Source organism: Myripristis murdjan, chromosome 4, assembly GCF_902150065.1.
Source record: "Myripristis murdjan chromosome 4, fMyrMur1.1, whole genome shotgun sequence".
NCBI classification, from domain to species: Eukaryota; Metazoa; Chordata; class Actinopteri; order Holocentriformes; family Holocentridae; genus Myripristis; species Myripristis murdjan.
In genome coordinates, this window is record NC_043983.1 from 10,937,602 (window position 1) to 10,949,993 (window position 12,392).

Sequence of the window (12,392 nt, forward strand, 5' to 3'; positions counted from 1 at the left end):
GTGCTGTGTCAGGGGTGACTAATTGTGTCATAGCCCTGGCCTCCCCACAGGGCTAGCAGAGGAAAAACTCAAACTGCTGCATCTGCAACTCCCAGGCAGACCCTGCCTACCAATGAGAAAAAAGAAAAAACGTTTTGTCAACTGACGAGGCGGGCAAATGAGCTGCTTTCAGTTCCAGAGGACCGGGCGTTGCTTTGAGCACTGTACAGAAATGAGGAAATAGTTTGAAAGCAGGCAGTGCTGGGCTTATTTTCAAAGAGGCTTGTTAGTATTGTAGTGGGTCAAACATGTGTTGTCTCTGTCTGTCTCTCTTCCTCTCTCTCTCTCTCTCTGTGGACATCCAACCCCTCGAGGGGAGAGACAGAGCGCTTCAGTCAGATGCTGTCAGGACAGTCTACAAAACGAAATGTTCAGACAGACAGAGACCAGAGGAACAGATGCAGGGCTGTGAACCCTGCAGAGTAGGAACAGGAAGAATCCCAAAACTGTCTCCTCTGGGGGGAAGCCAGAAACTCTGTTGGTGTTGTGTATGTGTTTGATAAGGGCCTGTGAACCCCCACAGTCTTTTAGGATGTGTTAGGCGGGGAAGAGTATCATCACCAGCCAACTGGTACATATGGAAGTGACTGTTAACTTTATCTAGTCTACCTGACCGGATACTTTGGCAGGTAACCATCCATCATCTGAAGGTAAGAATTTATTTTACAATAGGTTGAAATTATGAAAATGATTTGGAAATTTAGGAGTTAACAGCCTTTGTGATGTGAACACAAAAAGTTTCTTCTCTGGCCAGGCAGAAATCCAATCTGTAAAGTCTCAATTACAGGAGAAAAAAATGAGTCTGAGCTATAAATTATGTCCAAACCACCATGGCTTGCCATTTTGATCTACCACAGAACTGTGGCATCTCTCCCTCTGTTTATCTCTTTCTCTTTCTGTCAAATTAAGTGAATTTGATCCAGTGCAATACAATAAAATTCACTTGAGTGCAGTTCAGTTCAATTCAATTCAATTCAATTCAATTCAATTCAATTCAATTCAATTCAATTCAATCTACTTGATACATGAATGATACATGAAGTCAGTCAATAAATACACTCCTCTCTCTTTTTCTCTTTCTCTCTCTGATGAGGATAGTGATGATGATAATGATGATGATGATGAAAAGAATTAGAGGAAGACAAAAGTCAACCTTTTTTCTTTTCTGTTTTTTACAGCCTCTGAGCCCTCCACAACAAGCTGGATGGCTGAGATTTTCTATGGAGGAATACATTACAGAAAACAAATTAGTCAGCAAGATAGAAGAATGCCAGTGCAAATGGCCCTGGCTCCTATTTCCATCCTTATGAGATACCCGTACCCATTAGAAGGTTAATGCTATTGTGGCATCGCTGCAAAGACTCTGCCTCGGAAAGGGCAGCAATCCCTCTTTAAACTTTGATGCAGCCAGAAAGCTCTCCTCATCCCTTCTCATCCCTTCTCCTCTGACCTGTGTCTGTGTGTCTCTGTGTGTGTGTGGAGTTACATATGTGCATGAGATAGAGGGGGCAAGGGTAAGAGTGGGAGAGGGAGCAGGCGGGGAGAGAAAGAGATATGAGAGGGTGGGGCTGTGCTGTCTGCCACCCAGGCCCAGAGAGCATAAAGAGAAAAATACGGCCATAAAACCTCTCTATGACTATGAATACTAATCCTGACTCTCAGAGTCAAGCCAACCTTTCTCCTTCCTCTGCTCCGCTCTGGTTAGTTCAGACGAACACTGTGCTGGAAAAATATTGTTCAGCACAGGCACAATTGTATAGTGTAGTGTTTTCACTATTGTATGCTGCATGCAACCCCAGTGGATACAAATGGAGAGGTACACTCAACCTCAACAGGTCCTTATTAAATTTTCCTGTCATGTTAACCATTGTGACTTTTATGCATTTGACTGCCGAATATAATGGGAAGAATTAATGACGTCATTCTTATTGTAAAAAGAGGATGATGTTTTGCCTTGTTTTTGTGGTTAGATTTCCCACCACATGTAAACAAGATGAATCAATCGTTTCCATTATATTTTTTTAAGATTTAGGTTACATAGAAGAACCTAGAAGCAGAAGTAGAAATAGTGACTTCTCTGATGTTATTATTACAATATATCACTGTATCTCTTATTCACAGAGGCATTACACCTAGTTCCCCCCCTGCCCATATCATCAGGCATTTCAAACCATATTCTCTAAATATCAGTCCTTTTGGTATTTTATGGTCAGGTGCTGCTTATCAATACCTGTACTTTCATGGTGCCCCCCTTAGAGCAAGCTTTCCTTGACAAATGTTGGAGGAAAGAAGAAAAAGTGGTAATCTCTCAAGCATTTCTAATGAGTTTTTCTCCTACAATTATTTGATAAGAGCAGACAGGACTGGAGGCAGTGTGTATGATCCACTAGCTCCTACTGCCGAGGTGAGAGCTCCGCTGATTACACACACAAGCATTTACACACACACACACACACACACACACACATGTACATGCACGTCTGTGCACGCGCACACACACAAACATTCACATACACCCACAGGCTTACAGTTCGCTCATCTCAGGGTGCACCACTCCTAATAATAACATGAGAGGCTAAAGTTATGACCGGCGGGCACACCTAAGTTACCAATCTGGGTCTCCTTCTCCTGAACACTCACACACACTGCCTCCCACTACACCCCACAACCCTTCCACCCCTCACCCCCACCTCCACTCTGAATACTTTCCCCCTCCAAACTCACCACACTGAGTCCCAGCTGCTCCCTCTGCAGGTAGGGCAAGTTCCTGCGCTCCAAGCCGGCCAGGTAGTGCTGCAGCCGGGAGTAGGTGTAGGGGTAGCAGTAGGCGAACTGGTAGATGTCGTCCTCCCTATCGAAGCAGAAGGCGAAGGACATGACGTAGTTGCGGCGGTGGTCAGGGCAGCGGTAGTAGTAGACATTTTTGGCCGGAAGCCTCTGCCTGCAACAGCAAAGGATACACACACAGTGGAGAGGTCTGTTAATAGATGAAGAAAGGGCAGGGAGCCTGGAAGGTTTAATGCTAAGTGATGCATCAGCTGAATATGTGAGGAACACCAGGAAGCACCACGGTTATGTAAGAGATCCAGAAAAAGATGTGCAAAAACATAATCAGACTGACAAGGAAAAAGAAATGCACAAGCTATATATATATATAGGGTGTAAAAATCACAATGCTTGAGCGGCATCAATTTGTCAGTCACACTTTAAAGTCAAGCAGTTTGCCAGGGAGACGACAGAGCTCGCTGGTTCTCTGAGTATGGCCTCAGTGCTTTTCCTGTGTCCTCTCCCAAAGATATCAGGTTCAGATGCTGAGGGGAAACAAGGACTGGAGGAAGCTGGCACAGACTAAGCTCCCTGGGAATGTAAGGTCTAAGACTAGAAATACTGTTGAAATATTTGTGAGCTGAAAACAAGTAAGGGAAATGGATGTGGACGTAAAAACTGAAAATTGAATGATCAGCTGTGAAATGGGTTGATAAATGCAGTGCCAATTTAACTGTAGTTATTTTTTCTCAAATAACCTCACATAATTTCTCCAAACCAAGCCTCATGCTCTCAGAACAGTTCACACAGCCAACTACTGCAAAGCCTTGATAATCTTCCAAAACTAACTATATATAATTTCATGCAAAATACAAAACACAAACTATACTGGCAGAATCCTGACCAGAACAAGGATGTTTTACCACATTACACCTGTCCTGGTTTCCTTTCTTTGGCTCCTAATTCATGCCAGGGCAGATTTTAAGGGCATTTTATTGACATACAAGATTCTACATTACTTGTTCCAAGAGTTAAAAAGAAGTCATTTTCCTAAAGGAAGAGCCTTTTCCTATCACTCTCCTTCTCTCTGAAATGCTCTACCTACAGGCATTAGGGAGGTAAACTCTCTTTGATACTTTAAAACCAAACTTAAGACTTATCTGTTTTCTTTTACTTATAGGTAATATAACTTCTATTTCACCGTTAAGGGAGGCTCAGTTTCTGCCTGTGTGCTCGCTCGTCTTAGTTTAGTTTAGCCTCTGCCAGTTTAAATGTCTCACTCAGTTTCTTCTCTACTTTCAGTTTCATGTGGTTTTGACCATGTTTTCTGTGTTACTAATGCTATGTCTGTCTGTGTGAGGGTCTGTAGTCTGCGTTGCGCTGCATGGATGTGGCTCCCATCTTCAGGTCGAAGCCTGACTCCGTCTCCATGCCCTGCTGTCCCTGGTTCTGCTGCCCCTGCACCTTCAACAGCCATTAGCTTTGCTTCATTCATGCATTTATGCAGCATATCCTCTCCTTGCTTTATTAAGTCTTGGTACCTCCCTAATGCCCATATACTGTTGTGTGTGTGTCTCATAAGCTTGAGTATGAATGTCTTGTGGGAGAGTTCATCCTGCTCTTTCATCCCCCTCATCCTCTTCATCCCCCTCGTCCTCTTCATCCACCTCATTCTGGCTGCTGCGGCGGCTTTGAGGCCGATCATCGTCCTGTGCTGCTGTGGCTGTGTCGCCTGCCTGAGTCGAGGCCTCCTGCTGCTTTTGTTGTCTTTATTTTGTCTGCTGGTATGTTTTCTTCTGTGATATGACTGTTTTGCTTTGGTAATCTGCCCACTGGGTCGGCACCTATTGCACACCTCTCTGACCATGAAGGGGTCTCCTCTCTCTGTGGACCCACTCAAGCTTTCTTCCATTTTCCCCTGATCTGTCTCTGGGTTTTTTGGGGAGTTTTTTCTTGCCGGCTTGTGGGCCTGAAAAGTCCTTTGAGACTGTAAGCAGTGATTTGGGACTCTAAATAAACTTGAACTTGAAGTACCATCAGTATTCCTGTGTGAATATATCTGAATGTATTATCTTACCACTGGATGACACGTGCACTTTTGATGTCAGTATTCGGTTCCCATACTGATGTGATCTTAAATGAAAACAGCACTTCATTTTGCAGCGACGTGGGGCTGTTTTGCAAAATGAGAGCCTATTTTGATGACAGATCTGAGAACATGAGCATTAATTCTGAGAAATTTGTCAAATAACTGAGCAAAACTGCAACACAGAGGTCATTTGATAAAAACAAAACAAAAAATCAGTAATTTATCCCTACTTTCTCTTATTCATTATTGGTCATATAAACAAAATTTCCATTCATCATTTAAGGCGAGTGCTACAAAGCTAAAGGGAACTGATCAGTTTAGAAGTGAAGAAATGAGGTGATGGGATGTGACCATATTATAAATGCATGTGAATTTAATCATAAATTGAATTGAATGGAAATAAAATAAATTAACTCCATAAATTCAAAATCTGAATAAATTAGTGGTGATTTCAAACTTTCTTCCTTTCATTCATCACTTCCATACAAAACTGCAAGAAGTTGTGCTGTTCATCATTTAGTCTTAGCAATGTTGTCAGTGAATGTGAGAAATTTTTGTTTCAGTTTGAAATTGGCTGCATCACAATCCACATCAGCTGAAAAAAACACTATTACCAAGTCTATTGTTCAAACAGTACAAGAAGTCAATCCGTTTGCTGAACTATTCATAAGCACCTGACATTTAGGTATAAGAAGAGCAACAAAAATAATTCACATTAAACAATAAACTGGAGGAAGTGAGAAAAATTACTTGTGCCAAATGAAACACCGCTAATCGCTATTCTGTGGTGTGAATGAAGAAAGAGATACTTGAAATCACCATTTATTTAGCCGAATCACCTGTGAGTTTTGAATGTCATGTTCATTTTCTTATTACCTCTGCATTTATCGTTTATCATTGTTTCTGCTGTTTTCCAACCCTCCAAGGAATAGAGGTTAAACAATACAGTGCAGTTTTGTTGTTTAATAATTAATGATGAATAATAGACTTTGTTCACCTCTGTTGTAACAGATTTGTCTTTGGATTTAACAAATTCTGTGACAATTTCTATTTCTGTACTTTAATTTTTCTTACATTAACCACCTCATTGTGTTTGGCCTTGCATATCATGTTCTGTACGGCACATGATAATTAAATGTCAGTTTGTAGAAGAAACTGGACAGCGAGACGATCATGTTGCAAACCTACACACATACACCAAACGCAAAAACAGGAAACACAGCTCAGTTTGACTGCAGCACACAAGCTCTGAGTCTGGTGACCAAATTCATACAAGTCTCCTGTTTAGGTACAAAAAGAGTTAATCGCCTTGCAGTCTTTTAGTTCTAGTACAGCAACATACTGTAAATCATACAGTGACAGAAAACACACACATAAATTGGTGCTGATTAAACAGTAATACTCATTTCCTTGCTCTTCACAGCACTACAGTTCACTTGCAGGGGCCATTTCAATTTTTAAAACATCCTTCGAGGGCCATGCAAAATTACTGAAAATTAAAATGTGTCTCAATAATTTTATTAAGATTTTAACATTAATTAAGATTTTAAGATTTTAATCCCCTGCACTATATTATAGTCGCCACTTAATATGGTATGCAACTGTGGTAGGTTTTACCCCAAAATTTTAAAATTAAAAATACATAAATAAAAAATAAACATAAATACATAAATACAAATTCCATCATGTATAGAGTAACTTGGCTATTTTGATTTTGATAGTCTGGTCAGTGGAAGTCATGGTGATGTGACTCAGGTTTTTGTCATTATGTCTAAAAGCTCCAGTGTTGGTGGGCAAACCATTCTGGAAAAACTGTAAGTAACAATATTATCTTACATTGCATTGCCTATCCCTCTGTCATAATGTGCATGAAATTAAAGTATGAAAATGTTAAAAAAAAAAAAAAAAAAAAATCATCATCAGTCATACAATCATCAACTGGGGAAAGAGCGTGAACCTCTGACCTGTTTGTCAGCTTGTTATGTGTGCTGTCCTGGCTCAGGACTGTGTGCTGTGTGTTCTGGCCTGTGTTGTGTGTTGTGTTGAGTGTCTGTGTGTGTTGTGGGAAATTGCTGTGCCTTGTGTCCTGTTTGTTGCTGTGTGCTTAGTGCTGCATGTTGCATGTTGTGTGTTATGTCCAGGGCCGGGTGAGGTTTTCTGTTTACTTAATAAGTTTTCTTAGATTTCACACTCTGTCTGTCTGTCTTTCTCTGTTTTTCCCTCTTCTTCCTTCTTTACACTTGTCCTTATCGCGGAGAGAGGAGGACACAAGCAAGCGACTGCATTTGCCCTCCCTCCTTCCCGCTCTCTCTGTCTTCCTCCCACTTTCTTCTTTCCCGTCTTCCTCCAAATCTCTGTTGTCCTGTCCTGTCACTCTCTGCCGCTGCCTTGACAGTCTGCGTGAGGACGACCAAGCATGGGGAACAACGCTGCTGCCACAGGAGCTTGTCTCTGGCAGTCACTCTGACAGAGGAGGATAAAACGAGGAAGACGATGAGGAGGAAGATGAGTGATTGGTGGGTTTGGGGGTTGAGAGCGGGGATGAAGGTGGAATAAGGAGATAAGGAGAAGATGAGAGAGCAGAGTGATGGCAGATCTGGGCCTGATACAGAGATACGGGATGGGGCGGCAGCTAGCGGTGCGGCAGCTGTGCGGGGCCGTGCGATGCGGGGGCTGGCTAGTGAGCTAGCGTCTCTGGCAACAGATCAGATGGAGATGCTATCGGCGCTGTGATAGGAACAGGACCTGATAATCAACAAACAGGACAGACTGCACTGCACTAAGTCTGATAGAGCGCACACTTTGCCTGGACTCCTCTCTCTGACTCGCAGGGAGGAGACACATGAGAGTTTTATGTGTTTGCTCAGACACCTAATACATCAGGCTGGGCAACAGACTTGCATAGAAACGGGCAGCCAACACATGCACACATTTCCAAACACTTGGACAAGGCCCTGCAGGTACAAAGTGAAACAAAAAAGCCAAATTACTTAATCTTCCTAAGAGAGGGAGAGAAAGAGAAGGGAAGAAAGGAAAGAACAGCAGGGCTGATTATTCCCTGGGAGGAGGAGAAAGGAGAAGGTGTTTGTATGTGGCTGTCTCAGCAGAATACTAATGCTGCCAGTAGCTAGCTATACCACACCCCGCCTGCCCACTGGAGCCAGCTAACCAGACCTGTCGACCAGCCTCAGAGAGAGAGGGAGAAGGAAACCCAAGCAAAAAAAAAAAAAAAAAGTGGTTACCCTTGAAAAACTAGGAGCAAAACACTTTAACTTTTTATAGGCTGCTAACCCTTTCCCCAGTGGAACACGAACATTAAATATACTCCTAAAACATGTACTCCATGGCGGTCACGGTCAGATGAAAAGATGGTTTGGAGCAGAGCACACTGTGAGTAAAACTGACCAGCAAGGACAAAACACACACACACACACACACACACACACACACACACACACTGGAGACATTGGTGCATTACTCTAGTGCCAGCCCTCCGAGGTGCAGGTTAATTAAAATAAGATGACACCTCACCTCTTTACATATTTCCCTGTTTGGCTCTACCCATCCATGCAATCCCACTTTTCTCTGTCTCTGTCTCTGTCTCTCTCTCTGTCTCTCTCTCTGCTGGGCAGCAGGTGACCTTGCTGGAGACTGAGAGAGTCCTGGCTATTGATTTTAATTACTGCCGCTTGTCCCATCACTGCATTATAGTTATAGGCCAGAGAAAATAGCTCTGTGTGTCTTCATACGGGAAGGGACTGGGTGGAAGGCCCTGAGTACGGGCAGAGGAGGAGGGGGCTGCACCTGCTTTAGATATCGCACACAGGCGCACACACACACACACACATACACAAATATACAAATGCACAAAATTTTCTGCACATGCACACAGTCCCTTTGGTTTTTATCTGAGTGCTGGCTGCTCCTGCTCAGCATTGGCAATTTGTTTTATCTAAATGGTGCCTCCCCGTGCCTCTCCCCTGCCCGTCTCTTGACGTGGTACAGTGCCCTCGTTCCCAAACAGAATTATCGCTGCGTGGGACGAGGAAAAAAAAAATGGAGACGCTTCCTCCCGGATGATAACGCACTCACACATGGTTTTACAATTCAGTGATTACAGCGACACACACAAACAGGTATACGGGAAGACTCGCACCCGCACCGAGACTGCGCGGCAAACCCCGACCTTATGGGAGGTAATTCAAGGTCATTTCTCTGAGTGTGAGCAGCGGGACAAGTTAACTTCAAGGGCAACTTAAAAACTACAGAGAAAGAGGCAGGGGAAATAAAGAGAGAGAGAGAGAGAGAGAGAAAGAGAGGAAAACAGAAAAAAGGGAATGAAATAGGCTAGGAAAGGGTTGCAAAGAGCTAGCAGGCAGCCTTTAGCGAGGTGTCACTTTGCTTGCCTGGGCTTTTCCACTTCTGAACCGTTGGCAGCTACAAACCCCCGCTCTGATTTCGATGTTGTCGGCTTCTCTCTGAAGTCCCGAGATGAAGGCTTATAAATTGGTAGCTTTCATATGGGCGACATCTTGTCTATATTTCGAAATCAATCAAGCGTAGAGGACACGCCAATCACTGCTGCTCTGTGCACATTCACAGACCAAGGCAAAAACATACAGGACAAAACACACAAGGCATGCACGTGCACACACACACACCCACGCGCGCACACACACACATACTCACCCATTCTCTTTTATTTTCTCTATCTCACTCTGGCTCTTGGAGCTTGTCAAATGTTCATCCTGTCAACTGTTAGGAAGGTTAAATGTCTTTCAGTATGCCCGTACAGCTGTCAAGCTCCACAGATCCCCACCAGCTCATTTAAGGCAAATAGTTACTCAGTTTGGCAAACATTTCACATTGAATGACATATTTTTTTTCTCCCTCTATGATACCATACCAATAATTGAAGAGCCAATATTTCTTGGCGCTCTAAAATGATGCCAGATGTTAGATAGGCTCATTGTTGTTAAAACATGGCCCAGCGTTGTTGTTTTGCATACCAAGTCAAGCAGAAAATAGCCTCCAAATCATCTGAGGAGAGTCAAGTGTGTGTATGTGTACATTTTGTGCTTATGTGGCATGTGTGTGTGTTTAAACATGCAGGCGTATGTGTACTCGCGGAGCCCCCCCCTGGGGTCAGCTGAGAGAAAAAAGGACCCATGTGTAAATCTGTACTCTCGGTTTACAAATCTGCACGCGCTGCCTATAAACCGTCCTCGATTTACGAAGCCATGCCCACAAATTTGTAAACCGTGCGCTCGGATTTGTAATCCATACGCTCTAGCGACTTTTTTTTTCTTCCGAGAGCAGGGACCGTAATTCGAAGGCACGGTTTACGGGGGCATGGATTTGTAATTCAAGGGCACGGATTATAAACCATGCGGATGGATTTCTAAACCGAGAGTACAGATTCACACACTTTTTTTCTTCCTCAGCTGACCCCAGGGGGCCTCCGTAGGTACTTGACGCACAAATCTGTCTTTTTTTGGGGTGTAAATCAATGTGCACGGATGCTTTCCTGTGACACTGTTCCTAGGCAACCTGTGCTTGCTTTGTCATTTGTTGGGCCTGCCATATATGTGATGGTACAGTATATCAGCCTGTGGCTCCGTGAAAATGTCTGCTTTGATTGGGACTATTTCAAAAGACCGGAGAAAAGAGAGCATCGGCCGCTGCAGCTGGTCATAGATCCTGGTTTGGCCTCTCAAGAGCTGCACTACTGGCAGGACAGTCAGTGTAAAATTCATTAGTTGTATCACTACAGTTTCCCATTTGCAGAGGTTAATTGTAACTTTTCGCCGTAGTGTGGGTGTGGGCATTAAGTAGAGCAGATGCGCATTATGACAGAGGCTGATGATGTAAAATAGCTGGGATTAATGCTACTGGAAGGATCTTCTGGCTAGCAGCAGTAAGGTTTTACAGGAAGCAATAACACTTGTGAATTATGGCCTTCCCTATAACGAGAGAGCCGAGAGCGGTATGCCTGTGGAGACAACAGGCCGTTAGCAGCTTTCTCAGGCCAGAAACACCCCTCTGATGAGGCTGAAACACACCAGAATGAGACACTCTCACCTGCTGCTAACATCAAAACACCCTGGAGGTGCAATTCCATCAGATGGGCTTTTACACAGCCTCCTGCTAGAGACATTACAAGAAGGCGCTGCATCTCTAGTCTCCTGTGTTTGCTCTAATATTCACACTGGTCTATTTGATTAAGTTTGAATTAGCTCATTTGTTTGTCCTGAACATTGGCTGATACCGGGGTTGGCAACTTTTAGCCCGGGATGAATTACAACTACACGGTGAGTTTAGCCAAACAGGCCGACTCAATCAATACCAGATCACATTCATAGCGCTCCATTTGACTCGAGATTATGCAGCAGGCATAAAATTCAAACTTATTTCCATAAAAATCTCAAAGTAGCCATAAATCTTGGGAGTCTCACTTGAAAAAACACATTCTTAAGAGTCTATAGGAATAACCAAGAGTAAAAATTGTGTTGTTCAGCTGACAGGAATTAAGTGTATGTGTGTGTATGACGCCGTCTGCACCTGTGTGTGGCTCACTGTGTGTGAAAATTTGTCTCTTCATGTACCCTACTTCATGTCACCCTCTCTCACATCATCTTCAATTCACTATGATTTGTTTGTGATTTATTGGAATGAATAAATAAATACATACATTTCTACATCTTGCAATTTATTTTATCTTCCTAGTATTTTTCTCTTAAATGATCATATAGTCTCATGAACATTGGCTCAGTGTTTAACCTGTGCACTCCACAGTATTGTTTGCTTGTAATGCTGGTGATCGAGGAAAGGAGGCTGACTATGTTGCTTTGGAGAATACGAACTAAATGTCTAAAATGTAAACATGCTTCTGCCTGTGCGAACTGCCCAGCGCCTCTGTCTCAAAGCCCCTAATCTTTGCCACTTTAAATCTGAGAGCCGAGCAGGAGATGCACAGCACTCGTATATTCACATGGGAAGCTTTTATCGCCCCTGAGGTGGCATGCAGAGATGAAAATGGTGGAGGATTTACAGAGGCTCTAACTCATGTGCTCTGAGATATGTGGCTACAAGGAACAAGCTGAAGAATGCACAAGGAAGTGATGTGGATGTAAAAGTCTCAGAATATTTTTTTCCTAATATCTAAATTCCATTGCCATCTAGTTTCCGACGTAACTGAGTTAGTTGCTGGAGAAAGGATGTTGGTATAAGCTTTTTGGGGATGTTTTTCTTACCTGCACAATCTCTCTCTCTCTCTCTCACACTCTCTTACACACACACACACACACACACACACACACACACTCTCTCTCTCTCTGTCTCTCTCTCACTGTGTTTTCCCTCTCATTTTTTGATATATGTAGATAAATTCTGAACATGAAATCCTCAGGTTTAGGGGTGTCTCATTTCAATAAAGGGAGATATTACTGTTGCTACTGAGTCATGTAACAGTGCCTTGATCGGCCAGTAGAGGGCCACA

The 12,392-nt window shown here is 43.2% G+C and overlaps 1 protein-coding gene across 1 annotated transcript in view; it reads right to left on the reverse strand.

Annotated features, from left to right (window-relative positions):
• The window catches only part of agbl4 (AGBL carboxypeptidase 4), a 285,510-nt gene that overhangs the window by 127,679 nt on the left and 145,439 nt on the right, over positions 1–12,392 (reverse strand). The window contains exon 5 of the mRNA XM_030048927.1: positions 2,764–2,980. Within this exon, the coding sequence (XP_029904787.1) occupies positions 2,764–2,980 (217 nt within the window). The remainder of the gene's footprint in view (positions 1–2,763; positions 2,981–12,392) is intronic.